Source organism: Lagenorhynchus albirostris, chromosome 16 (assembly GCF_949774975.1).
Source record: "Lagenorhynchus albirostris chromosome 16, mLagAlb1.1, whole genome shotgun sequence".
In the NCBI taxonomy this organism is placed as follows: domain Eukaryota; kingdom Metazoa; phylum Chordata; class Mammalia; order Artiodactyla; family Delphinidae; genus Lagenorhynchus; species Lagenorhynchus albirostris.
In genome coordinates, this window is record NC_083110.1 from 3783302 (window position 1) to 3811292 (window position 27991).

Genomic DNA, 27991 nt, shown 5'->3' on the forward strand with positions numbered 1-27991 from the left:
AATAACATTTCTGAAAGTGTTGCTTTGTTAGGTGTGGTAGCCTTTCATAAGTAAAGTTGGTAGCTACAGCAGTACCTGCCTGACTAGCAGTTTAACCCAAACAGTTTCTATTCCAAATACATTTTCTATTTGGGAAAAAAAAATTATATATATATATAATTTCCTTATCACTCTGGATGTAACTAGGTGAGATGTTTTCACCAGATACTCGTTCTTATCAAAACAATTATTATTATAATATAATATATTCCCTACCCTTGGTAGGGAGCTTCAATATGTCCTCCAGTTTTAAAACTTTCAATGTTGATATTTTCCAAATTTCATAGGCAAGGGCCTAGTCTTGTTTATGGGAAAATCACTAAGTAAAAAACTCCTTGCTGAGCCTGGCCCCAGAGTCTGTGACTGTGGTTTTCACCAGTGTGTGCAGGCATCTGCTCAGGGTAGCAACTGAATGCATTTTTGGATCTGAGTATAGACTTTTCTAGATAAATGTTTTTAGAAAGTCATTTTAATGAGAAAATCCTGCCCAACAAAGGAAATCCTATTTTCTCTTTTAAATCACGCTTCCCGAGTTTGGTGAGCAGGACAGAAATTTGACATCAGGTCTAATTCAACACAGCTGAAAATTTCTGCCCAAACGCTCAAAAGTCTACGGGTTCTGAACATGAGGTGAGTTAAGCAAATTCTCTTTGAAATATTGTCTGACCGAGTTAGGGCTACCAAATCAGACATGTGTGAAGGGACGGTATGGAAGATTTAGGGCTCTTCCTGAGGCCGATAAAAGGCGTGTTTGTGCGGAAGGGCTGGGGCAGGCGCCTGGGACCTGCCGGCTGCCCTAGAGGCAAGGAATTATCCCAGGCGAGGCTGCTCTTGGCTGCATCCAGAGAAAGGAACTGTTCAGAGAGGTCTTACTGTCTCTGCCAGGCTCTTCACACTTGGTGAGAGGCGGCCTTGGCTAAGGCAGGCTGAGAAACAGCATCGCTTCCTCGAGACGTGGCGAAAAAGAATTCTCCGTTCCTTGCTTTGACAAATGTGTCCTGAGCATCTTTTGAGAACTAGGCAGGTGGCACTGGAGCTCCAGGGATGGCAGGACCGCATTCTGCTACCGTGTAGCTGGGGAGACAGGCAGGTATATACGTGCGGAAGAAGTTCTGTTCGTGGTGCTGGAGGAACACTCCTAGCAGAGTTGAGGTGGTAGGAGATTCAGGGATCCAGGAGCCTGCCTGGAGGGAAGAGAGAGGGAGCTTAGCCAGGCCGAGGAGGGAAGAAAGGCTCCTTAAGAGGCCTTTTTCCCGGTACTGCTTCTTTCATTCTGGGGCACGGGGAAAATAGTTACTCCTAGGGCTAAACGATGGAATGGATGTATAGAAAGAAAAAATAATAATTTGAATGGCTGCAAAGACTGCCTGATGGGACAAATGACTGGAGGGTTTTCAAAGCCACTTTGAAATGCCGAACAACCTGTACTTTGTCCATTCAGTCTTGCAAATCCTACAAAACTCCATTTCAGCTATGAATACCAATGACTTTGTAGTGGGTGATATTTTAATTTTCGAGTATCCGTCATGTAGTGATGTAGGGTTGTTTTTTTTTTTTTTGCCACATTTAATTAAGTAATAAAGTGAAAGCAAACGTTACCAATTTCACACTGAGAAGAGCCGCGTGCATGAAGAGCTACTGGATGTGGTTCAGAGAATGTTCATTGGGAATCTAGCAAGGCAATGCGAACGAGGGGCAGTCAAAGCTGTCATATTCTTATTCAGAAAGAAGAAACTCACGTCCTTCCCAAGTGACACTCCCCTGCTGTCTTCTGCTTCCAGCCTTGTGTTTCATGGGCATGGGGACCAAAGGTCCCTCGCTCATCACTGCATCCCGCGTTGTCCTGGTTACCATAATCGCCACTTCTAGGTGATGTGTATCCAAGTCGTGGAGGGACCACCTAACTGGGTGAGGGTGAGCCTTCTGGGAATCAGAGCAGACTTTGCAGAGTTCTGAGGGAGGAAAGGGAGGAGAAGAGACATCTTCAGGCGCCGTTTGCTTCTCTGATTTCTTTCTGTCATCACTTTGTAGCCCCCTCATTCCCACCCTGGGCCAGCCCAACGCAGATCCCTTTCTGTGTTTCCCCCCTAAGTCAGATCCAGAAGAAAGAGCTGGCTAGATGTGGGGAGACCTGCATCTTGGACCCCAGCCCACCACTGTCCCCTTGTGTGACCTTCAGCAAGTCACAGGACTCTTGGAGACGCCTTCAATGTGTGTATAAGGGGGAACTCAACTAGATGGGGCTGAGGTTCCTAGCCCCCCGCCAGCTCCAATTCCCTCTGCTTCTAGGTGTGAAGGTGTTCAGGGGTGGGCTCGTGACATTCTTAGCAGCCCTGACTGAGGTGGCCCTTTGTAAATGCTGGCATTTGACGTCCTGGGAAACAGATGGGAGCGAAAATGAGGGGCTCCACTTTCTTGCAGTTACATCCCAAGCTGGGGCCTCCAGAGCAGTGCACCTGACTTACAGGTCACTGTTTTGGCTTAAAGAGAAATGCCACTGTTTCTGAAGATCTATTGAAGGACAAGTTTTTTGAAAAGAAGTTTCCTTTCTGTTAAACAAGCAAACAAAAGCCCTTCAATAGCTCCTATTTCCCTTTTTATTTTTAACTTTCCACTCTGGCTTAGACAAATAATATGGATAAAATGAGAGACTGGGGTAGAATTGACAGTAAAGCCCCTGCTTTCCTGCCAGGGGGTTCTCTGCAGAGTGAGCCTAAAACCCACTGGCTTAAAAGGACACACTTGAGAAAAGTGTTCTCACAGCAAGAGAGAAACCAGTGGTAACAGGCTTTATGCTTCCTGAAGAGACCTGCCATCCCGGGTGACTGTAGCGCGCGCACACACACACACACACACACACACACACACACACACACACACACACTCATATTCCCAGGAGGATGCAATCATTTAAATAGGGCGGTGATTTCGTCCTTCATCCCAGGCAGTGAGTGTGCCCCCAAGGGGGGTGTGAGATCCCGAGACAGGAATTCACTCGTTTCTTACCCTTCTGCCTCTTGTGATGGAAGCATTTTGCTGTGCCGTGTCCACTAAAGAGTCATTTTCCCCAGAGCTAGAAGGAAGCAAGGTCCCCTTGGTTACATGGTAAGCAAATATGGTGTTCAGAATCTGCTCCTGCACATTGGACCAGGAGCCAGGGATCTGGGGACCAGTGACCAACAGCGCTGGCCACTCATTGAAATCTCTTTCTCGCACTTCTCGGCCTCATAGCCACAGTTCTCAGCTGGCTGCCCACCCCGAGACAAGTCAGAGCATTAGCACTTTAGTGAACTTCAAGATCCGGTTGGTCTAGGGACTGGTGAGGGAGTACTTCCTGCTAGCGTTTGCAAAGGTCCTGTCCATCCAGGCAGGCTCCTGTGTGGGGTATACCCATGTATCCTGCTGTTTTAGCTACTATGGCTGCATAACAAATCACCCCCAACTCAGTGACTTAAAAAAAACATTTATTATAGGCATGAATCCGTGGGGAGGGCTGTCTGCCCCGTAATGTCTGAGTGTTCGCTGGATAGCTTGAAGGTGGAGCCTGGAATTGTCTGAAGGCTCAGTTCCTCCCGTACGTGGCTGTTGGCTGGGTCCTTAGTTGGAGCTCTCAACCAGATGCCTACACCTGGCCTGTCCAGGTGGCTTGGGCTTCCTTGGGCTTCCTCACAACATGGAGACTGGGTTCCAGGGCAAGTGATCTGAGAGACATATCAACTATTATGATCTAGCCTTGGAAGTCAGGCATGTCACCTCTACCGTGTTCTTTTCATCGGAGGATCCTTAAAGGCCCAGCCATGTTCAAGGGGGAGAAGTAATAAACTGTCTCTTGACAGCAGAGAGGAAAGGTTCTGAAGGCCATACTGCTGTGGCTGGACACACACTCCGTCATGCCTGGGCACAGCATGGAAAGGACAATGAAGCTCTGCCCGGCCGCTCCAGGGTAGGGTTCACAGGCAGGACCTCTACAACTTTGTCTGCCTGATGCTCGTGACTCTGGTCCAGTCCTGCCCTCTGTGGACAGATGGGATTTCTTTGGATGGAGTGGAATTTTTCATCAGATTGATAAAATATGTAAATCTGCCCTCTCATCGGCTGTCACTTCTCAGTTTAGGTCTTAAACTAATGTCATTCCCAAGATTCCCTGTGAGAGCATTATGGTAAAGCCATAAACCACTCAAATAATACTCACCCAGGTCACACTCGGTGTCCTTTCAATACAGCATCAGGATCTGTCCGTAGTGGTTTGTGCAGGAACTTGATGGGGATTCTGCAACCTGGAGGAGCAGCCCTACGAGAGAATGCCAAGCAGATCTTCTGTTACTGTCAGAGAACCTTGATCTCGCCGAGTTTGTTTCCTTATGCCTCTTTGCGCTTTTTAGTCTTTATTTTTTTGTTGAGGTATAGTTGATTTACAGTGTTGTGTTAGTTTCAGGTATACAGCAAAATGATTCAGTTATATATAAAACATTTTCCATTATAGGTTATTATAAGATATTCAGCAGAGTTCCCTGTGCTCTACAATAGGTCCTTGTTGGTTATCTGTTTTATGTAGAGTAGTTTGTATCTGTTAATTGCATACTCCTAATTTATCCCCCCTTCTCCTTTGGTAACCATAGGTTTGTTTTCTATGTCTTGTGCTTTTTAATCTTCAAAATTGTTTTTTAAAAATATTCAGTTGTATTTCTTCCATACTTTTCCATTATGGCTTGAGTTAGTGTTCTTAGTAATTTTTTCTTTATTATTTTTCAGAGATGTGGAAAATACAACAACGTATAGAAAAGAAAAGAAAAATGTGCTATAATGCTGCCCCTTCAAATAATTGTGAATATTTTAGTGCTTTGCCTGTTTGAGTATTTCCTCATCATTAAATATTCTTGTATTAAAATGGTTTTAATGGCTAAATACAAATTGAATATACCAGGACCTATTTTAACTGTCCCCTTTATCGTTGGACATTTATGTTATTTCCTCTTTCTTGTACTCAATGCAGTTACTTTTGCATTACTAAAATAATAAATTATTATTTAACATATACGATAGACATTTTTCTATATTTATTTAAAATGATTAATAAAAATTATTTAAATTTAAATATATAAATTTTCTTTTTGATAGATTCCAGAAAGGGGAATATTGGATCATAGAGTATAAAGTTAAAGTTTTGCTACATGGTCTTAAATTACTTTCCCGAATTCATACAATCACTATCAATTTGTACATAATTTTAAAAGGAAAATAGGTGGGAATTATGTGTTTGGAGGAAGATGTAAAGACATATTTTAAATGGATTTAATTCAGCTTAGATTTCTATTTGTTTTAGACTTAAGAGCAGGATTGAATCATTTGATTCCATCGAAGAGTGTTTTACATTCCTCGGTTCCACGTTCTGTTTCTATGCTTTTTTGTCTCTTTTAAGTGTATTCTCAGTCATATATATTTTCCCACGAACACTGTATTTTTTTCCTTCGTGTATGACTTGTGGTTTCACTGCTGTCAATCATTTTTCTCCAGATGTTCTCTTTCTTCATGTCTCATTTAGTTCATGCGTGACTGTGGCGTTACTCATTGCCCATTGTCTTAACTTCCATGTAATTTGTCTACTCCATAATTCTGCATCTTTGAATGATAATGTTACTACTTTTAGGATCAGTAAAATATATATGTATATGTGATTTTTATGTATTTGCTGTTTTCTCATCATCACTGCTATGGTCAGTTCTGAACAAACCTTCAAGTATGCTTCACATGCCTTCTTGTGTAATTGTGTCCATTTGTCTGCAAAATCTTATGTTGTTGTCACTAGAATTCTTTTGTACATACATTTTTTTGTAGCTTATTAGACTTCTTGAATATTTACGGTAGTTATGGGTAGTTCCAATCAGCGCTGTTTTCTTCTGATGTAGTTGACCATTTGGGATATAAACTTTAGGGCATTCTGGAGTTGGTATAGTGAATGTTAAATCACATATCTGGGTTAAATGGTTATTCTTGGACTCCAATTATAATATTATATAACTCACGGCCTCTAAGGACTTTTTAAATATCACCACACCTGGGGATTTTGTTGCTTTTGCTGGGCATTAATTGCAGTTTTTGTAGTAACTCTGCAGTTTAATCTGAATATCTATCTTAATTGTTTTTCCTATGCAAAATTCTTTTTAGTATGCCTTCTAAGACTTTCACCATTAGATGGGAAAATATTACTTTTACATTTGGTTACTTTTCAATTCTGAGCTCACTTTTTGCTGCATGTTTATTTATTATATTTTTATTGAGATATAATTGACATATAACACTGTGTAAGTTAAGGTGTACATCGTGTTGATTTGATACATTTATATATTGCAATTGATGACCACTGTAGCTTTAGCTAACACCTCTGTCACGACACATACTTATCATTTCTTTTTTGTGGTGAGAACATTAGGTTTGACATAAATACGCTACCATGTGGAAAATAGATAGCTAGTAGGAACCTGCTGTGTAGCACAGGGAGCTCAGCTTGGTGCTCTGTGATGACCTAGTTGGGTGGGATGGTGGGGGGAAGGAGGTCCAAGAGGGAGGGGATGTGTGTATGCGTATGGCTGATTCACTTCACTGTGTGGCAGAAACTAACACAACACTGTAAAGCAATTATACTCCAATTAAAAAAAAATCTAGTCTCTTAGCTTTTTTTTTTTTTTTTTTTTTTTTTTTTGCGGTACGCGGGCCTCTCACTGTTGTGGCCTCTCCCGTTGTGGAGCACAGGCTCCGGACGCGCAGGCTCAGCAGCCATGGCTCACGGGCCCAGCCGCTCCGCGGCATGTGGGATCTTCCCGGACCGGGGCACGAACCCGTGTCCCCTGCATCGGCAGGTGGACTCTCAACCACTGCGCCACCAGGGAAGCCCTCTTAGCATTTTTTAAGTATGTAATTCAGTATTGTTGACTATAATCACTCTGCTGTGCGTTAGATCTCCAGAATTTATTCATCTTCTAACTGCAAGTTCATACTCTTAACATCCTTTCTCCAACTCCCCTACCCCCAGGCCCTGGCGACCACTGCTCTACTCTCTGTTTCTACAAGTTCAGTTTTTTTAGATTCCACATAAAAGTGACATCATACAATATTTGTCTTTCTCTGTCTGGCTTATCTCGCCAAGCACAGTGCTGCTTTTTTCCTTTGCCTTTATTCTACGATTCTCTCTTTTCTTTCCTTATTCTCTTGACATTGTTTATTCTTTTCTTTTAAAAATCCATGGCCCTCTAGATGCCAGGCATTACCCTGAGGCCCTGCCCACAGGGAGTTTACAATCACTTGTGAGAAACTGACGCATGTCAGAATCTGTGCTATAGGTGGAAGCACTGTTTGGGGCCTTGAAGGAACCGCTGGGGTTCAGACACAGTTGGAGGAGCGGGCACAGGCAGGAAGACTCATGTGACGGAAGGCAGTGGGGTCAGTTCCAGGTGGCACAGGTTTGGTGGTACATAAGAGAACAGAGGGCACGGAATGAAGTGTGGGCCTAGCGCCAGGTTGTAGGAGGGCAGGGTTCCGACTCTGCTCTGTGGTGGCTTTTCTAAATTGAAATATAGTTAATTTACAATGTTGTGTTAGTTTCAGGTGTGCAGCAAAGTGATTCAGATATATATATATATACACACACACATATATATATTCTTTTTCAGATTATTTTCCATTATAGGTTATTATAAGACATTGAATATAGTTCCCTGTGCTATACAGTAGGTCCTTGTTGTGTATTTTATACATAGTAGTGTGTATATGTTAATCGCACACTCCTAATTTATCTCCCCCTCCCTTTCCCCTTTGGGAACCATGTTTGTTTTCTATGTCTATGAGTCTGTTTCTGTTTCATAGATAAGTTCATGTCATATTTTAGATTCCACATATAAGTGATATCTTGTGATATTTATCTTTCTCTGTCTGACTTGCTTCACTTCGTGTGATCATCTCTAGGTCCATCCATGTAGCTGCAAACGGCATTATTTCATTCTTTTTTTATGGCTGAGTAAGGTTCTATTGTATATATGTACCACATCTTTATCCATTCCTCTGTGGATGGACATTTAGGTTGCTTCCATGTCTTGGCTATTGTGAAAGGTGCTGCTGTGAACATTGGGGTGTGTGTTTCTTTTCGAATTAGAGTTTTCGATATGTACCCGGGAGTGGGATTGCTGGATCATACAGTAACTCTATTTTTAGTTTTTAAAGGAACCTCTCTACTGTTCTCCATGTGGTGGTTTTGTACAGGAAAGTGACATAAAGAGGGCTCTCTGCTGGTTCATGTGTAGAATACAAGTATGAAGGGGAAACACTTGAGAAGGAGGGAGCTCCCAGACTTGGCTACTCATTCATGGAACAAATGAATGCCATGTGCCTACCATGTGTCTGACACCGTGCCAGGAGCTCTGGACCCAGCAGCTAGCAAGACATCATTGCCTGGGCTCTTACGGGGCTTGACATTCATTCTTCCTGCTTTTATGGGGCTTACGCTCTGGTGAGGGAGAGGGAAAATCAATACCTGCGCTGGCAATGGCAGCAGCTGTACATATAACACACGCCTCGTGGCATTTAAAGTCTCCTCAATATTCTAGCTTTCAGGGACTGTGACAGCATGCGAACAACGTTCAGTGTCCTATTAGATTCCTGTACCCCTAGAGGAACGTCTCTTTGTTCTCACAGGTCAGCTCAGTTGCTCTCGTGACTTGCCCAGTCCCTCTTTGGTTAGCATTCCTATTTTAGTGTGAGTTTGCCCATGGATGCGGCTTGAAGACCCAGGCTTCCCCTTTGATAAATCCACTTTAGGGGTTGATGTACTGGAAATAGGTCTTTGAAATGACCGGATGAGGGAGGTCAACGGTGGAGCTATGTAGACACAGCTGATCATTCGGTAATAACCTGAAATTGTCATTCTCAAGAATGACCTCCAGGGGAGACAGAGGTTCCGGCATGTTTCTAATGGGCTGCAGGAGCTGGTGCAGCTCTGTAGGGGAGTCTTCCCTTTGTGGACCATTGGATAAATCACAGATGTGTTCGCAGCCCTGAAAAACTCTGTAGTTTATGAGTGATCTTTTTCTTTTTCTCTGGCCAGGAATCTTACGTCCTTTCGGCAGAACTTGGAGAAAAATGTGAAGCCATTGGCAAGAAATTATTATACTTAGAAGATCAACTTCACACTGCGATCCACAGTCACGATGAAGATCTCATTCATATCCTTTTTTTTTTCCTGCAGATTAAGCACCTGTTAGGTTACTTTGTAAGAGAAAGTCTTAAAAATTATACCGTTTCCCCATGCCTCAGCAGATGCAAACAAATAGATACTCCTGGTATTCAGAGTTCAACACACCTCAGATCCCTGAGATTATTCAGTATGCGATGTTTCTCTCTAGTTTTTGGTAAGTCAGCATTTCTGATTATTAAACCTGACGGCTAAAAATTAGCAGTGCAGTTCAGACAAGCACATGACGAGGCCAAAGAAAAATGGAGTTTCAGGGGCTGTGAAGCTGGGTTTGTGGGGCTCAGATGGTTATGGGTCTGCCTGCCTCAGTGTTCCAGGGGCCTTCTGAATACCGAGAAACCCAAATCCATCTTTGGTTTTCTCTTCCATACAATTCTGCCGTATAACGGGCAGGAGAGTGTCACAAGTAACAGGACTTTGGATCACTCCTTTGTACAAGATTCAGTGCATTTCCTGTCACATCTGCAAATAACCTTCATCAAAACCAGTTGCCAGTGACCGAGATGCACCAGAATCTCCTGGCTTAGGTGTGCAAGCCGGTGGAGCACTGAATCACATGTAGATATGTGCGTGCGTTCCGTGTGTCCCTGCCTAGTTCTTTCGAGGGTAGATGGGTGGGTGCAAGACGTATGAAGGCATATACAGCCCCATTCTGTATCTTTTCGGTTACTTAATCGTAAGCTGACACTCCTCTAGATGAAAGTACTTCTCTATTCATTCATCCTTTCTGTTCAGTAGTGTGACTTTTATTAGATGTATTTGTGAGAAATGTAGCTATTTTGGACTTTGCTTCTCGTCGCTGTCTTACTCTTCAGAATCCTCGTTCTTACCATGCTTTATCGGGAGTCTGTGTGTGTGTGTGTGTGTGTGAATGTATGTGTACGTTTAAGGAGCTTTGGATGGTCAAGGATTAATCTTAATCACAAGTATTCAGATCCACGGTTTAGTGACAGATTCAATGTTGCGTTTCCTTCCTCCTTACAAACTTCAATCTTTTGCCTTGCTTGTTAAACTTAGCAGGAGATTTTTTCAACTTAATCCGTGATTATTTTCACATGGCTCAAGGTGGATTTTTAAAAGCAGACATTCTGTTTTTGGTAACTCCCTGCCCCTTACAAACTGGTGTGTAAGCTCTTATTAAAAAGTTGGCCAAAGAAACAGTAGAAGCATTTTTGTTCTGCACTTTTGTTTATTCCACGTCCATGGATCACGCAGAATTGAGCAGTTGTAAGGTGGCACGGCCTCCAGCAGATGGGCAAGTAACCGGCTGTGAGTACCTGGGAGCAAAGCCCTGCGGACGGCCAGTGCATACAGAGGGGTTCCTGGCTGCAGTCTAGCAGGTGGGCTTGTTCCTCAGTGGGAAATCCCTCCAGCTTGTGGTGGGCTCAGGTAGCAGTTCTGAGAGCTGCAATCAGGGTCTGTGTTAGTCTCTTGTTTAGAAATTTTCCAGAAGGTTAGTTTGATTCTAGGGAATGGGGTTTTCTCCTGAACAGGGTTGGGTGGTAGGGAAGAGGCTGAGAAGAGACAGAGCTGTGTATAAATAAGATACTTTTAGCACAGGGTGCTCAGCTCGGTGCTTTGTGACCACCTAGAGGGGTGGGATAGGGAGGGAGGGAGACGCAAGAGGGAAGAGTTATGGGGATATATGTATATGTATAAATGATTCACTTTGTTATAAAGCAGAAACTAACACACCATTGTAAAGCAATTATACTCCAATAAAGATGTTTAAAAAAAAATGCTTTTGGTTTTCCCACAGCCAGTCCAAGCCAGATTCAGGAGCGGTGGGAATCACAGAGAGTGGATAAAGCCTCTTGAAGCATCTGTAAAGTCAGATAATAACATGTACCTCTAGGTTTTCATTTGGGCTAAATGAGGTTATATGCAGAAAATATGTTTAATATAGTTCTTACACATGGTAAAGTGTTTGGTTTTAGGTAGAAAACCATTCTCAGTGTCTGTCACAAGCTCAGACATCCCGTTTATAGATGAGGTTTCAAGGTAAGTTGATTCAATCATTTTGTAATAAATCCTTGAAAGAATTAATTGGTAACTACACAGTGACTTATATGGTCATTTAATTCTAATAAAACTGCCGTAGACAGGGATTATTCTTCCTACTTGATAGTTGAGAAAACTGAGTCTTGGAAATTGCGTGGCTGGTCCAAGGTCGTTTCTGATGAGGGGGCAGAAGCATCCGGCCACAAGCCCCATGGTCCTTCACGGCCAATCAGGAGGCAGCTATGCCTGTAAGTAGCTGGACAGGCCTGTTCTGTGGAACATACAGTTACTATAAAAATATTAAGCTATAACAAAAGTTGTTTAGTGAAGTTACGTTTATTGAGAATTTTGCTGATCCTTGCTGAGATAAGTGAGGATATAGAGGGGACATGTCAAACCAGGGCTGGGAAGCACTGCTTTAGGTACTGAAATCATTCCCCCAGCAAAAATAACCTCTACACCACAATACGGATTTCGACCCAGACTTTCCTCTGAAACCGTGGCTTCGTTCTGTGTCACGGATTGACAGTAAATACACAGAAGGTATCTTTGAATTCTGACAAAGCAGCACTTAGTTTCAAGTGGAACTCGGTGCCCTAAGTTAGAAAGACATATTTACAAGGTTCTGCGGAGGCTTCTTACACAAACCAAAGCCCTTGTTTCCAATGAGAACTTATCTAGAGATTCCAAGAGGCTGCTGAAATCCTCTGGCCAAACTCCGACTGGTTTGTGTTTTCATTCTTGATCAAAGAGACAAAGCTGAGTGCAGTTGAAAGAAACAGCTTGCCGTCAGCAACAGGAAAGAATTTCCCAGCAAGTGTAATATTTTTGTCTGATTCCATTAAGGGCTCCGCCAGAGCCTCCTGTTCAAAAGCTGCGGAGTGAACATGATTCCTGTGCGTCCACGTCAGTGTCTGTGTCCAGAAGATTCAAGCCTTGGACACTCCAGATGTTCATTCGCCGAGTGGAAGGCACAGAGCTTTGCAGAAACCGTTTCGTGTGATAAGGCCCTGGTGGTGTGGCATCAGCAGAGGGTGGACCAGTCGCCAGCAGTGGGGTCGAGTTTCCCAACAGATCCTCTGGGTATCCTGACTTAACATCAAGGCCACGGGCAACTGGCTGGGAGTCTCTCGCTTTTATGAAGAAGACACTGGATTGACAGATCGGAGGAGGGGGAGAAGACAGGCCGTGTCTCTTCATCATCCTGACAGGCTCACTGAATTACAAGTAGCCAAATAACACCCCCAGCCCGTCAGCCACCTGGGGGCGAGCATGTGAGAAGCGTCTGCACCATTAATTGGAAGAGCTGGCGTCGCAGAGGTGACTCACGCCTGGTGTCTGAGGCGAGGATGGGAGGTGTGACTTCACTGCCACTCAAGCCGGCATTTTCAGGGGCATTAGTCTGACTCTCTAGTATAATTTCAGTCATTTGGGATCCTAATTAGCAGTTGGGTGTTGAAAAACATTTTGAGTGTATGGAATGGTTCCTCCCTGTTTATAATGCTTGAACTGAAAACCATCTAGGTTAAGTGGATTTTTTTAGCAGGGAGTTTTTCCTTTCTCTTTCAGCTTCTACTACATACTTTCAAAAGGAAAGAAGGACACCTGGGATCTGGACTCTGGGCAACTTTCGGAGCCCCCAGGGCAGCGCTGCTCGCCTCTGAGTCGTAGATAAGACAGGGACAGACTTATTCTGTTTGTGTTTCTATTTGCATTCACATCCAGGAAGCTCTCCTGGAATTCCCTTCTTTCTGTTTATTTGGAACACGTGGTACCTAATCGATTAGTTTTGGTGGCGCTTGATGGCGTGCAAATACTCTAAATGCATCCAGGCACTTGCACAAACACCACATCCCCTTAGGAGCCCTTGCCTGGTTCAGCTTTCAAATGTGCAGCTGCAACAGACAAAGGGAAGGGGAGTTTGAGGGGCTTGCTCTGCCTCCTTGGAAATGCTGTCTGCTTCTAGGGCTAAAGAGCTGCGAGAGGGATTGTGACCATCGTGGAGCTCCACAGTTTCACAGATGAGAAAACTGAGACCCTCAGAGGCTGCTGTTTGAACACTGCGTACCCTGGGCTGATATGCCTATGGCGGGCGGTGCTCTTCCCTTTGGCTCCCACCAAAGGGAGTGGGATGGCAAGAGCAGGACTTGGAGCCTCACAGGGGGGAGAGGAGGGAGCCCAGGAGAGGGTGTGGGCACCGGGCTGGCGCTGCTGGCTTAGCCCTAGGTGGGCACCACAGGGAGGGCCCCTGTCCAAGCATCACATCCACTGAAGCAGGTCGCATGTAGGCAGGGCTTTCCTCTTTGCTCTTCAACAACTGTGTCCCTCACCTTTGGCTTTGGGAAGGAAAGAAAATTCCCAGGACTGAGGAATCACTGCTGATATGAAGAAATAATTCAGCAAATGAGTAGCTGTTGCAAAGGACATACTGTTGTTTCTTTTGGAAGCAAACTAGTTCAGGGCAGGTGAACTGAAGAACCTACTTTTGACCCAGCTACTAAAATGATCGCTTGGCATCTCAACTGGCAGTAAATCACTCAGTTGTTTCTATATATAAACAAAAGACCCCTTTTAGAGAATTTGAGGATCTTTGCACATGGCTGCCCTAAAAGACAGTATTGTGTAACCACTGCAAGACATCTGTGAAATATGCCTTGCTGTCTTATTCCTTGCTCGTTGCAAACACGGTCTGCACAATTTTACTATCAAGAGTATGATCTTATTTGCAAAGCAGAAATAGAGACACAGACGTAGAGAACAAACGTATGGCTACCAAGGTGGCAAAGGGACGAGGGGTGGGATGAACTGGGAGATTGGGATTGACATATATACACCATAGACACTATGTATCAGATAGATAACTAGTAAGAACCTATTGTATAGCACAGGGAACTCAAGGCTCTGTGGTGACCTAAATGGGAAGGAAACCCAAGAAAGTGGGGATATATTTATGGCTGATGCACTTTGCTGTACAGCAGAAACTAACACAACATTGTAAAGCAACTATACTCCAATAAAAATTAATTTTTTTAAAAAAGAGATAAAAAAAAGAAGTAATGTTCTTGCCTAATTCAGGTGTAGTCTATCCCAAGGTGGTCTTGGGTTCAAAGGTGTTTTTAAAGATGTTGGCATGTTAATCCTTGTGCCACTGTTGTAATTAATGTGCAATTTTCTTAGGTGCCACAGATGTTTGGTGGCATATCTGTTACAGAGGAATGATACACATACTTAGCTAGAGAGGTTTCTAGGGCGCAGGCGTTCGAAGAATCATTTAACTCTTTTGAGACCTATTCTCGCACTTAGATGGAGTGAGCACCTCTTATACCCATAACTTCCAGTACTGGAGTTTTACTTTATTTCCTCAGCACTTGGACAAAAATCAATGAGCTTATTGGAGGAGCAATCAGAAAATCCAACTCTAGTAGTCTTAAGATTTTGGTTGGGGGCTTCCCTGGTGCTGCAGTGGTTGAGAGTCCGCCTGCCGATGCGGGCGACGCGGGTTCGTGCCCCGGTCCGGGAAGATCCCACATGCCGCGGAGCGGCTGGGCCCGTGAGCCATGGCCGCTGAGCCTGAGTGTCCGCAGCCTGTGCTCCACAACGGGAGAGGCCACAACAGTGAGAGGCCCGCGTACCACAAAAAAAAAAAAAAAAAAAAAAAAAAAAGATTTTGGTTAGATGTATCCAGTGGGTTAGTTTATCTTTCTATAAATCATGAGAAAATGTTGCAAAAATGTTTGTAAGGATATCTTTTTCAGTATAACCTCCAAGTGCACATCTGCAGCCTGGACCTCTCTCTGAACCTCAGACTCACGTCTGTTTCCTCCTCAGCATCTCCACTTGGCTGACAAATAGCCTTTTCCAACTTCACGTCCAAACTCCAGTTCCTCCCCACTCCCACCCCCAAAACCCTGACTCATTCCCAGTCTTCTCCTTCTTGATCGGTTGCAAGTCTATTTTTCCAGTTCGTTGCTTAGATAAAAAATCTGGGAGTCATTCTTGCTGCCTTTTCCTTCCTTTACATCTCACCTCCAGTCCGTCACATATGCCATTGGCGCCATCTTTAAAACATCCAGAATCTGACCATCTCTCACCACCTCCACTGCCACCACCTGGTTATGGCCCGAATTATTGCAAAATCCTCCTCTTGTCTCCAGGCTTCTGCCCTCGCATCCTTTAATCTACTAACGATTAAAGCAGCCAGGGAGATCATGTCTCTCCCCGGCTCCAAACCCTGCCATGACTCCATCTCACGATCTATCTGCATGCCCTTGTGTGTTTATTTTCTTCTCACTCAGTGGCACATAAGCCCCATGATGGCAGTGGCTTTGTTCACTCCCCTACTTCCCATGTCTAGAACATTTCTTAGCACACAGTAGGAGCTGTGAAATGTTTGAGTATTTGATCGAATGAAGGAAAGAGTGAGGATCTCTATCTACGTGATTGTTTTCCCAACTGCTAGATGGGAAAATGTTTCCAGTGTTTTTTCTTTTCTTTTTTTTTTTAACTTTTTAAAATTGCTGAATCAGAATAATAGATTAAATTAAGCCTATCCTAATATTTAAGAGTTGTGATAAAAAGATACTTCTCTTAAGATATTTCTAAATTATTTTCACTAAATGCTTATTCTGCTTTTTTATTTTTAAAATTTTAATTTATCTTTTTATGAAGTATAGTTTATTTACAATGTGTTAGTTTCAGGTGTACAGCAAAGTGATTCATATATATAGTCAGATATATATTCGTATATATATATTCAGATATATATTCATAGGTATATATATTCAGATATAGATATATATATATATACATTCTTTTTCAGATTCTTTTCCCATGTAGGTTATTACAAGATATTGAGTAGAGTTCCCTGTGCTATACAGTAGGTCCTTGCTGATAATCTATTTTATATATAGTAGTGTGTATACATTACTCCCAAATTCCTAATTTATCTCTCCCCCACCCCCTTCCCCTTTGGTAACCATAAGTTTGTTTTCTATGTCTGTGAGTCTGTTTCTGGTTTATAAAGAAGTTCATCTGTATCATTTTTTTTAGATTCAACATGTAAGTGATATCATATGATATCACTGTTTCTCTGTCTGACTTACTTCACTTAGTATGATCATCTCTAGGGCCATCCACGTTGCTGCAAATGGCATTACTTCGTTCTTTTTTATGGCTGAGTAATATTCCATTGTATATATGCACCACATCTTCTTTATCCATTCCTCTGTGGATGGACATTTAGGTTGCTTTCATGTCTTGGCTATTGTGAAAGGTGCTGCTATGAACATTGGGATGCATGTATCTTTTTGAACAAACACATTGATTGAACTATGAAAGGATGCATGTCCATTGTGAGTATTACAGAAGTATGAAAAAAAAAAGGCTCCATCCCCCTCCCAGTACCAATGTCTAGGAGAAGTCCACCCCTGTGTCCTCCTAAGGTGCTTTTCCAGCTAGACATGGCTTATCCCTATTGTCCTCTTTGTTTTTGCAAAATTAGGATCATTCCATACACATTGTTCTACAACTTGCTTTTCCCCCCCTCACTCCACATTTTATCCTGGACTCTCTTTCATATAAGCACATTCAAAATGTTTTGGAACTCACATGTAGTATGGAATCATACAAGCAGGTTGGTTAGAGGGAAGTATTTCGTAAATAAAACATGATTTTAATCATTTTGATGATTATTACCCCATAGGTTCTAAAGGAGGTTCCCAGGATTTCTGAGGTCTGGCCCTACTTAGACAGAACAACCTCTGCTATTTTAGTAAATAAACCTTAAATCTCATCTCACAAAAGGCGCTATACTCTCACAAGAAAAAAATATTTCTTTTAACCCTAGCCCTGTGAAGACGGTACGGGAATCTGCATTTTATGAGTGAGACAATGAAAGCATTCTATGGTTTGCCAGGTTCCAGAGCTGGTGGTCACATCCTCAGATCCCTCTGCTTGTCACTCCTCCCTGTGTCCCTGGAGACTGTTGTCTGTTGTCTGAGGGGCTGATGTGTTATATAACTTAGTCTTTTTCTTTTGTGGCTTCTCTCACTCTCTTTTTAAAAACGTTTTCAGTGTGTTCTGCCAGTGCTAGAAATTTTACGAGTTCTTTAAGAAGCAGTTCAGTCTGGTTCAGTTTCTCTCTCTAAAAACCTTGGTCGTCATTCAGCATATTACAAAGCGGGGCCTGTAGTCCCAGGCTGCATATCAAAGGTAATGAAGTCTCGGGAGTTTGTCGAGATTCATAAACTGCTTAAGCTCCACGCTTATTCTTTATAAATGTAGCATAACTTTGTGATTCCTTTGCAGCTTGTTCTGTCTGGGACCACTTACGCTCTCGCTTGTATAAAGTCATATGTGTTTTCACTAAAGATGAGTAGAGCTGTTCAGAGAAATGCAGGAAAATGAAGTCTTTTAAAAAAGAAAAAAGAAAACACAAGTATTGGGTTCTTGCCCCACCTCTTGCCCATCTCCTCAACCCCATCCTCATTCCCCTCAAGTTCAAGTGCAAGGAGTGAATCATCACAGGAGGTGTATGTAAATTACATGAATGATGAAGTCTGGTGGGGATTCAAGAGGATGAAAAGCTGCCAGAGGCTTGTCGGGATGGCTCAGCATTTTTGCTTAGGTGAGGTTCATTTGCATAATTCCCAGGATCCTTTGGAGTTCCTTATTTAAACAGGAAAAAAGAAAGCTTTCCATAGTCATAACCTAAAGGTATCTCTTTCTCTTGACATTGCATTGACATTGTACTTAAGTAAAACCACATTGTAGTAGGTGTGGACAGTCTGCGAGTGGGAAGATTTCTGCAAACTACTTTTCCCGAAGCTTTCTGTTTGCTCCACATCTGATCTAGTAATATTTAAGTGGTCGGACCTCTTGTGACGATTTAACAGCATCTAAGCGGTGTGAACATATTTCTGTGTTTCCTCTTAGTTCCTGTTAGATGAAGTTAAATTAGTTTGCTTATTAAGTTAAAAGAATTCAGTCCATCACTCATCCTGTATTTATCTTAGGATTGTTCTGGTACAAAAGGGAAAGAACAGAGGGGCCTGACTGTGGACAGACAGGAAAATCACTGCTGGTTAAATGTTCCCCAGCTTAAGCCCCTAGAAGAGAGCTCATCTTTTAAGAGAATGGCGGGCATATTATTTATTCCATATAATTATTCACTGAGTTCTCTATGATTGTTTTATTTATATGAGAAACAACTTTACAGGTTATGAAACTAAAAACCCAACCATTTAAAGAAAAACCAACCAACCAACCCAGAAAAGGCAAGCTCCCTGCACTCCGTCAAATCTCCAAGGCCCCGAATGGCTATTTTACAAGCACCTGGGAGTATAATAACACGTGACAGCAGATTAGACCCTAACGGGGTTTAGAAGTCACTGTTTCATGTGAAAACTGAGGTTCAAAGTGATTTGCACAAGGTGACAAGGCTGGCGGATGACCAATAGGGACTGTAGCTCATCGCGCGGAGTCTGGTTGTATGGTGGCCCCCAACCCTGGAGCTCTGAGTTCCAGCCTTCTGCCCTTTCCACTGTCAGAGCATTTGGATGTGACAGTTGCCCTCCCCCAGCCTGGGGCTGAGCAGGGATACAGTCACACTGACCATATTCCGTGGAGCGTCCCAGTTTGCCATCTGTCTCCGTCTAAGAGCTGACTCTTCCTTTTCCTTTTGGAAACCTTACTTGAGATAGTGAATGACCTCAGGCCTCATAGAAATTGCAATTGCTCTTAAAAGAAGCGTAGCATTGGTATTAATATTTAATGCCTACACTTTGGAGGAACTTGAAACCGCAGTTAGAGGGGAGTGCCCATCTGCTTCCAGCAGGCATGTGGCTCTTACCAGATCCCCGAGAGGCTGCAGAGGGCCGCCTGTCACCTTCGCCTGTGTTCCTTAACAACGTGCGCACAGTCTCTCAAGAGGGAGCTCCAGATGGTGAAGGAAACTCTGCAGGCCATGATCCTGCAGCTCCAGCCAGCAAAGGAGGCGGGAGAGAGGGAGGCTGCAGCTTCCTGTGGGACAGCTGGTGTCCGGGAAGCACCGGCCTGAGGCGTCACAGGATGGGGGAAGGAGGGTGAGTGACTGCGTCATCACCGTGGGTGCTCCGGGGCCTCTCCCACCTCCTCTGCATAACCAATGTGCCCAAAACAATTACGGAGATGGATGTCGCCCAGCAGAAGAGTGGTCCGCTCTCCCGATCCTGAGATCAGGGGGTCTGCAGATTGGAATAGGCAGGGGGAGTGAACTGCCGATTTCCTTATAAATGTTGGTCCGAGGCACCTTTACTGTCATTAACAGGAACATCTTGCACAGGACTTGAAAAATCTTTCCATTTCAGCCCCCATTAGACAGAAGTTGGGGTGATTTCTGCTAGAAAGACGTCTCTTTTCCTGTACCATCTTGCTTCCTGATGCAATTAAAATATCTCCTGATTTAAGAACTTATAAAAAAGAAACCATACATGTCTCTCTTATCATACCCATTACACCTTCCTACAGGCACGTGATATAAGGGAGCTAATTAACCCCAGAATCTGGAATTAACAGCTTTTCACCTTAATTTCCCCTGTGATTCTCTATGATCTCACAAGAATTAAGATGAAAAATTCCAAACGATATATATTTTTTAAAGAGACAGACTATCACGTGTAGCCCTCTGGTTGTCCTGTCTGGCACTGCCTGTCTCTCCAGGATGTGTCCCTGATGTTTCATCAGGACATTCTGAAATTCACCCAAAACGAGAGCTGGAAGGGAGTGAGGGGCATGAATTGGTCAGGGGATGTGTTTAAACGTTTAATCCTCTCCTATTTTCCCTTGAACCTGTTTCACTTAGTGTCAGGCAGGACATGGATGTAGAAACCTTCAATGCAGAAGAGTATTCAGTGAGGCAGTGCAGTACTCAGTTCATCAGGGCTGTACTCAGTGAGGCAGTGCCGTACTCAGTTCATCAGTGCTGTACTCAGTGAGGCAGTGCAGTACTCAGTGAGGCAGTGCTGAACTCAGTTCATCAGTACTGTACTCAGTGAGGCAGTGCTGTACTCAGTTAATCAGTGCTGTACTCAGTGAATCAGTACTGTACTCAGTGAATCAGTGCTGTACTCAGTGAGGCGGTGCTATACTCAGTTCATCAGTGTTGTACTCAGCAACGTGGGGCACTGCAGGCCCTTCCCTGCTGAGGCAGCTGTAAAACAGGCTGAGCTCAGCAGGCAGCGCTCCTCAAGGTGCGCTGAGGAAGGCAGCCTGGAGAGATGCTCCACAGTCGTACGGCTCTCCTTTGGCGTGAGTCCATTTGAGAAGTGTGCCATGCCATCACCCGCTTGGAGACCACGGTGCAATGAGCATATCAGCCTGTGATAATGCTTGGAATGAGGAAACCCTCTTGTTTTTGTCTAACTCCGAACTCCCACGTTTAATGGATCATAGGGTTTTTTAAATTTAAATTCTATTAATATTCCATCAGTCTAGTGCTGTGCAGCACTGCATTCTCCAGGAGTGTCGTGATCCGAACGCTGATTTACATCACTTATGTATGCATTAGAGATGAAACTCAAAACTTTTGCAGTGTTGAGTTAATAATGACTTGCCGCAGTTTGTAAGTGTAATTGACTAACTGGTCTTTTTGTGCTTCTGTCTCATTGATACAGGAGTGAGATGCTCCTGCCTCCATCAGGATCCATGGACACTAGACAGTCTTTGTCATTTCCTGAAGTCATGCTGCCGTTTCCGGAAGGCAGCTGGTGCTTTGCTCAGCCTTCCGTGCTGTGCTGTGCTTCCATCAGGAGATGGCCCTGCTTAAGCCAGCAAGTGGCCATAGTCCAGAGAACAAAGCAGAAGCACAACACTGTGAATTTTCTGATTGTATTTCCTGCAATTTTCTGTTGAGCATTTAAAAATATATACTATACATATTTTAATAATAGGTATAATTAGTTTGTTCCAGGAATGCTTGGTTTTGCAATGCTGGAGCAAATTCCTGAATTATTTGTCATGTCTAAAAAATAATTATGTACTAGTCACATGGCACATGGAATTCTTGAATCCTTGAATTAATTCCAGTGAAGCAAAACTTGGAAAGAGTCAGGATTGTCTCTAATGAATCCCTACTTTGAGAAGTGTCATTTTAAAAAGCCCCACAAGGCATCTTAACAGTCACTAACCCAAGTGTTTTGTATTTACTCAGACACCATCATGAATAATTCTGTGAGGTTATGATGTATTTGAAAACTCTGGAAGCTAATGACTGTCTGAGTGTGCCCCAAATAAGGGTTCTCTGGTGGCCCCAGTGGGCAACATGTCCATCTCCTTGTTGAGATGCCAGATCAAGGCAGGTGAATGACGCTACAGCTCATCTGTGGTCTGTGCTGGTGTCAGAGGCAACCAGGAAGCCTGTACAAGGCCAGGGTGATTCCTCTGGCCACATGACCTTCTCAGGACAAGCCCCTCTTCTGCCACTGTGACCCCAGAAGACCCAGGACTGTGTATCCCAGATCATTATATAGGGCAGTTTCTATCAGGGCAACATAAGAAGAGATCAGGGCTTGAACATAAAAGCCACAAAGCAATAGCAATAAAAATCCAAGCTTTTATGGAGACAGTGAAGACCACAAGCACAAGTGCAGGTGGAAAATGCTGCCTTTGGGTCTGATTTCACTGTGGCACCATGCGAGAGAATCCACGATAGATTACACGGTCCTCCACGCTGAGATGCTAGCATCCAAATGCCACCCACTTATCTTCCACCAGCCCGAGCATGTTCTCGGTCAGTGACACTCCCGGTTCCTTGCAACTTCCTGAAATTTCAACATCAAAATGATCTTCCTCAAATCAGGTGAGCATGTATATCAGTGGTCCCCAACCTTTCGGGCACCAGGGACGGGCTTTGTGGAAGACAATTTTTCCACAGCCTGGAGGTGGGGGAATGGTTCGGGTGGCGATGTGAGGGCTGGGGCGCAGCAGATGAAGCCTCGCTCACTCACCTGCTGCTCCCCTCCTGCTGTGCGGCCCAGCTCCTAACAGGCCATGGACCAGTCCCGGTCCACTGCCCAGGGGTTGGGGATCTCTGATGGGTATCGTATTGGACACTTAGCTTTCTGTGCAGTAAGGCTGGTTTCCCCACCCCAGGAGCACAGAAGGGCTCACACGTGTGTGCTGGGACTGTCCCAAGACCTTTATAATCATTATCATCTGACTTCTTATTCCGACCTTATAGGGTAGGTGTTTGCACGTGATGAACTCGAGCCTTAGGAGACCAATGAACTTTCCCCATGGCACAGAGCTGCTGAGCGGGGGGCCAGCCGCAGCCATTAGAGACAGGTAGACTGCTCTTAACTGTGCTCTTCCTAAAGTGCCTTTAATGTCTTTCTGGGACTGTGACCCAAGGAACTTATTTGTTCCCTTAAGAACTCATGGTCACCGTGGGAGTCCTGACTGGAGAATCAGAGAAACTGAGCCTGGGGAAACCCTGGCTTCCCACACCCCCAGGTGAGCCCCGCTGCTCTGTGACCATGAAGTCTAGGCTCAGACAGCCTTCAACAGACCTACCACCCACCACTGTCCTAACCAGCCATTCATTCCCCATCCACCTCAAAAGCCATGCCAGGAACAACCACTTACTGCCTGACAGCAGGCAGATTTTCTGGAAAACCCCCATCTAATCGGTATTTTTCAGAAAACAGTCAAGATAGCAACATTGCACTCATTGTTCAATGCCTTCTTGAGAAATGATTCGATGCTCTTATTTTGAATACCCTCACCTTACTTAATCTTTGAATTTTGTCAGTAATTTATTACTTCATGAAACGTACTTTTCATATGTGAAATTAAAACTGTTATCCAAGCCATGGTGCACCTTTAACATTTTTTTATCTTCTGGAGTGTGGATGACAGAAAAATGTATCTGTTTTCCTCATCTCATCTTTCTGTTACAGGATGATTCATTGTATGGTTACTTACATTGCACCAAATGTTTCTAATAAATCAATGCTTTGAAGTTGTGTATGTGTTTACTTTCAGATATTAACCAGTCAGAAAACGATGGAATTTTCTATTCCAGACCCTTTGAGGAAATTGAAAATAACATCACCACTAAGTGGGGAACAGGACAGGGTGCCCACTAACACTAGTGGAAATATTTTACTGGAGATACTGGCTAATTCAGTTATGCAAGAAAAATAAATGAGAGTTACAATCTGGAAAGGAGGAGATACAACATTAACAATGACAGATGATGTTGCTGTAAGACAGACAACCAAAGAAAATTAACAAAAACACAAACACAAAATTTATTTATACAAATAACAGCACAATCAACTTACCAAAATCAATAGGCTTTACATATCCAAACAATAATCAGAAAATAAAGTATAAGGAAAGATCTGACTTTCAATAGCAGCAAAAAAGAAAAAACAGCTAGGAACAAATTTAAATAAGAAACGTCTAAGTCTTAGATGAAGGAAATTTTAAGATGACGAACACAAGAAAAGAATAAAGAGGAAGACACGTGAAACTTTTGAGTAAGAAGTCATCATAAATTGTCAAATCTGTAAATTAATTCATAAATATTACCTGATCCTGAGTCACAAATGTCTAGCTATTCCCAGTATCCATTCTCTGCTTCATCCTTTCAAGCAATTCTTCATCCACGTACTTGAACTACAGATGTACTTACACACTTGCAGAGTTGCCACGTGCATTTATACTGTTAAAGCAGTTAAACAAGGAGGCCATTAGCCCGAGGGGGCTCTAAAGCCCTGGAGCCTACACCAGCAAACCCACAGCTAAGCCTGTAAATGCCTCAAGGTTATGAAATTGAAACCTGAGGATGACTGATCATAAACGGACAATTAGGCCTTGAACTGTAGCCAGTCAATACTCCCTTTTCTTTGCTTCCAGCTTTTCTCTGTAAAAGTTTTTCCTGCTCCTGTCGGTGGTGCCTCCCAACCACTTCCGGTGTGGCACTTCCTGATTCAGATGGATTTTTGCTAAAAAAACCTCTTAAAATGTATAACGTGCCTCAGTATATTTTGTAACAACACCATTGTTGGTAAGAGCAAAAATGGGAAACGACCTAAATTTTCATCAGTGGTAAACTATTTTTGAATAAATCATGGTACAGTGACGCTATGGAATGCTTTGGAGTTGCTAAAAGATCTTCCTACACACGTCTGTTTGCATTTGCAGAAATATCACTCCAAATGGGCCCATGTGACTTAGGGAAGAGGGATGGAAGGAGACTTACTCTTCCTGTATCCTGTTCTTCTTTTAAAAATTTGTACCAAGTGCTTATGTTTACTCCCACAAAAAATAAGTTCTTTAAAAAAAAACTGTGAAGAAGAAGTACAATTCTGCAGGCTGTGGAATGAAAACCACGGTCACATAAAGATAGACAAAATGAAAAGGCAGAGGACTACGTACCAGATGAAGGAACAAGATAAAACCCCAGAAAAACAATGAAATGAAGTGGAGATAGGCAACCTTCCAGAAAAATAATTCAGAATAAAGATAGTGAAGATGATGCAGGACGTCGGAAAAAGAATGGAGGCAAAGATCAAGAAAATGCAAGAAATGTTTAATAAAGACCTAGAAGAATTAAAGAAAAAACACCTAGAAGAATTAAAGAACAAACAAACAGGTATGAACAATACAATAAGTGAAATAAAAAATACGCTAGAGGGAATCAATAGCAGAATAACTGAGTCAGAAGAATGGATAAGTGACCTGGAAGACAGAATGGTGGAATTCACTGCCACAGAACAGAATAAAGAGAAAGAATGAAAAGAAATGAAGACAGCCTAAGAGACCTCTGGGACAACATTAAACACAACAACATTTGCATTATAGGGGTCCGAGAAGGAGAAGAGAGAGAGGAAGGACCCGAGACAATATTTGAAGAGATTATAGTCAAAAACTTCCCCAACGTGGGAAAGGAAATAGCCACTCAAGTCCAGGAAGTGCAGAGAGTCCCATACAAGATAAACCCAAGGGGAAACACGCTGAGACACATAGTACTCAAATTGACAAAAATTAAAGACAAAAATCATTGAAAGCAACAAGGGAAAAAGGACAAATAACATACAAGGGAACTCCCATAAGGTTAACAGCTGATTTCTCAGCCGAAACTCTACAAGCAAGAAGGTAGTGACACGATATATTTAAAGTGATGAAAGGGAAGAACCTACAACCAAGATTACTCTACCTGGCAAGGATCTCATTCAGGTTCGACAGAGAAATCAAAAGCTTTACAGACAAGCAAAAGCTAAGAGCAATCAGCACCAAAAAACCAGCTCTACAACAAATGCTAAAGGAACTTCTCTAAGTGGGAAACACAAGAGAAGAAAAGGACCTACACAAACAAACCCCCCAAAATTAAGAAAATGATAATAGGAACATACATATTGATAATTACCTTAAATGTGAATGGATTAAATGCTCCAACCAAAAGACACAGGCTCGCTGAATGGATACAACAAGACCCATATATATGCTGTCTACAAGAGACCCACTTCAGACCTAGGGACACATACAGACTGAAAGTGAGGGGATGGAAAAAGATATTCCATGCAAATGGAAATCAAAAGAAAGCTGGAATAGCAATACTCATATCAGATAAAATAGACTTTAAAATAAAGAATGTTACAAGAGACAAGGAAGGACACTACATAATGATCGAGGGATCAATCCAAGAAGAAGATATAACAATTATAAATATATATATAGGAACACCTCAATACATAATGTAAATGCTAACAGCTATAAAAGAGGAAATCGACAATAACACAGTAATAGTGGGGAACTTTAACACCTCACTTACACCAATGGACAGATCATCCAGACAGAAAATTAATAAGGAAACACAAGCTTTAAATGACACAACAGAGCAGGTACATTTAGTTGATATTTATAAGACATTCTGTCCAAAAACAGCAGATTACACTCTCCTCTCAAGTGCACATGGAACATTCTCCAGGATAGATCACACCTTGGGTCACAAATCAAGCCTTGGTAAATTTAAGAAAATTGAAATCATATCAAGCCTCTTTTCTGAACACAATGTTATGAGATTAGAAATAAATTACAGGGAAAAAACCCATAAAAAACACAAACACATGGAGGCTAAAGAATATGTTGCTAAATAACCAAGAGATCACTGAGGAAATCAAAAAATACCTAGAGACAAATGACAACGAAAACACTATGATCCAAAACCTATGGGATGCAGTAAAAGCAGTTCTCAGAGGGAAGTTTATAGCAATACAAGCCTACCTCAAGAAACAAGAAAAATCTCAAATAAACAATCTAACCTTACACCTAAAGGAACTAGAGAAAGAACAAACAAAACCCAAAGTTAGTAGAAGGAGAGAAATCATAAAGATCAGAGCAGAAATAAATGAAATAGAAACAAAGAAAACAATAGCAAAGATCAATAAAACTAAAAGCTGGTTCTTTGGGAAGATAAACAAAATTGATAAACCTTTAGCCAGACTCATCAAGAAAAAGAGGGAGAGGAGTCAAATCAATAAAATTAGAAATGACAAAGAAGTTACAACAGACACTGCAGAAATACAAAGCATTCTAAGAGACTACTACAAGCAACTCTATTCTAATAAAATGGACAACCTGGAAGAAATGGACAAATTCTTAGAAAGGTATAGCCTTCCAAGACTGACCCAGGAAGAAATAGAAAATATGAACAGACCAATCACAAGTAATGAAATTAAAACTGTGATTAAGAATCTTCCAACAAACGAAAGTCCAGGACCAGATGGCTTCACAGATGAATTCTATCAAACATTTAGAGAAGAGCTAATACCCATCCTTCTCAAACTCTTCCAAAAAACTTCAGAGGAAGGAACACTCCCAAACTCATTCTACGAGGCCACCATCACCCTGATACCAAAACCAGACAGAGACACTACAAAAAAGGAAATTACAGACCAATATCACTGATGAATATAGATGCAAAAATCCTCAACAAACTACTAGCAAACAGAATCCAACAACACATTAAAAGGATCATACACCATGATCAAGTGGGATTTATCCCAGGGAGGCAAGGATTCTTCAGTATACGCAAATCAATCAATGTGATACACCATATTAACAAATTAAAGAATAAAAACCATATGATCATCTCAACAGATGCAGAAAAAGCTTTTGCCAAAACTCAACACCCATTTATGATAAAAACTCTCCAGAAACTGGACATAAAGGGAACCAACCTCAACATAATAAAGGCCATATATGACAAACCCACAGCAAACATCATTCTCAATGGTGAAAAACTGAAAGCATTTCCTCTAAGATCAGGAACAAGACAAGGATGTCCACTCTCACCACTGTTATTCAACATAGTTTTAGAAGTCTTAGCCACGGCAATCAGAGAAGAAAAAGAAATAAAAGACATCCAAATTGGAAACAAAGAAGTAAATCTCTCACTATTTGCAGATGACATGATACTATACATAGAGAATCCTAAAGATGCCACCAGAAAACGGCTAGAGCTAATCAATGAATTTGGTAAAGTTGCAGGATACAAAATTAATGCACAGAAATCTCTTGCATTCCTATACACTAACAATAAAAGATCAGAAAGAGAAATTAAGGAAACAATCCCATTCACCACTGCAACAAAAAGAATAAAATACCTAGGAATAAACCTACCTCAGGAGGTAAAAGACCTGTACTCAGAAAACTATAAGACACTGA

The 27991-nt window shown here is 42.5% G+C and overlaps 1 protein-coding gene across 2 annotated transcripts in view; it reads left to right on the top strand.

Moving 5' to 3' along the window:
• DISC1 (DISC1 scaffold protein) overlaps nucleotides 1-23117 on the top strand; it is a 349812-nt gene extending 326695 nt beyond the window's left edge. The window contains exons 12-14 of one of the 2 annotated variants that reach the window (XM_060126363.1): nucleotides 9134-9251; nucleotides 19198-19362; nucleotides 20932-23117. In XM_060126363.1, coding sequence (XP_059982346.1) covers nucleotides 9134-9251; nucleotides 19198-19337 — 258 coding nt within the window. In that variant the 3' untranslated portion in view covers nucleotides 19338-19362; nucleotides 20932-23117. Of the gene's footprint in view, nucleotides 1-9133; nucleotides 10981-19197; nucleotides 19363-20931 lie in introns of those variants that run through there. The other variant, XM_060126362.1, reaches the window with a different exon arrangement.
• Nucleotides 23118-27991: the final 4874 nt, after the last annotated feature.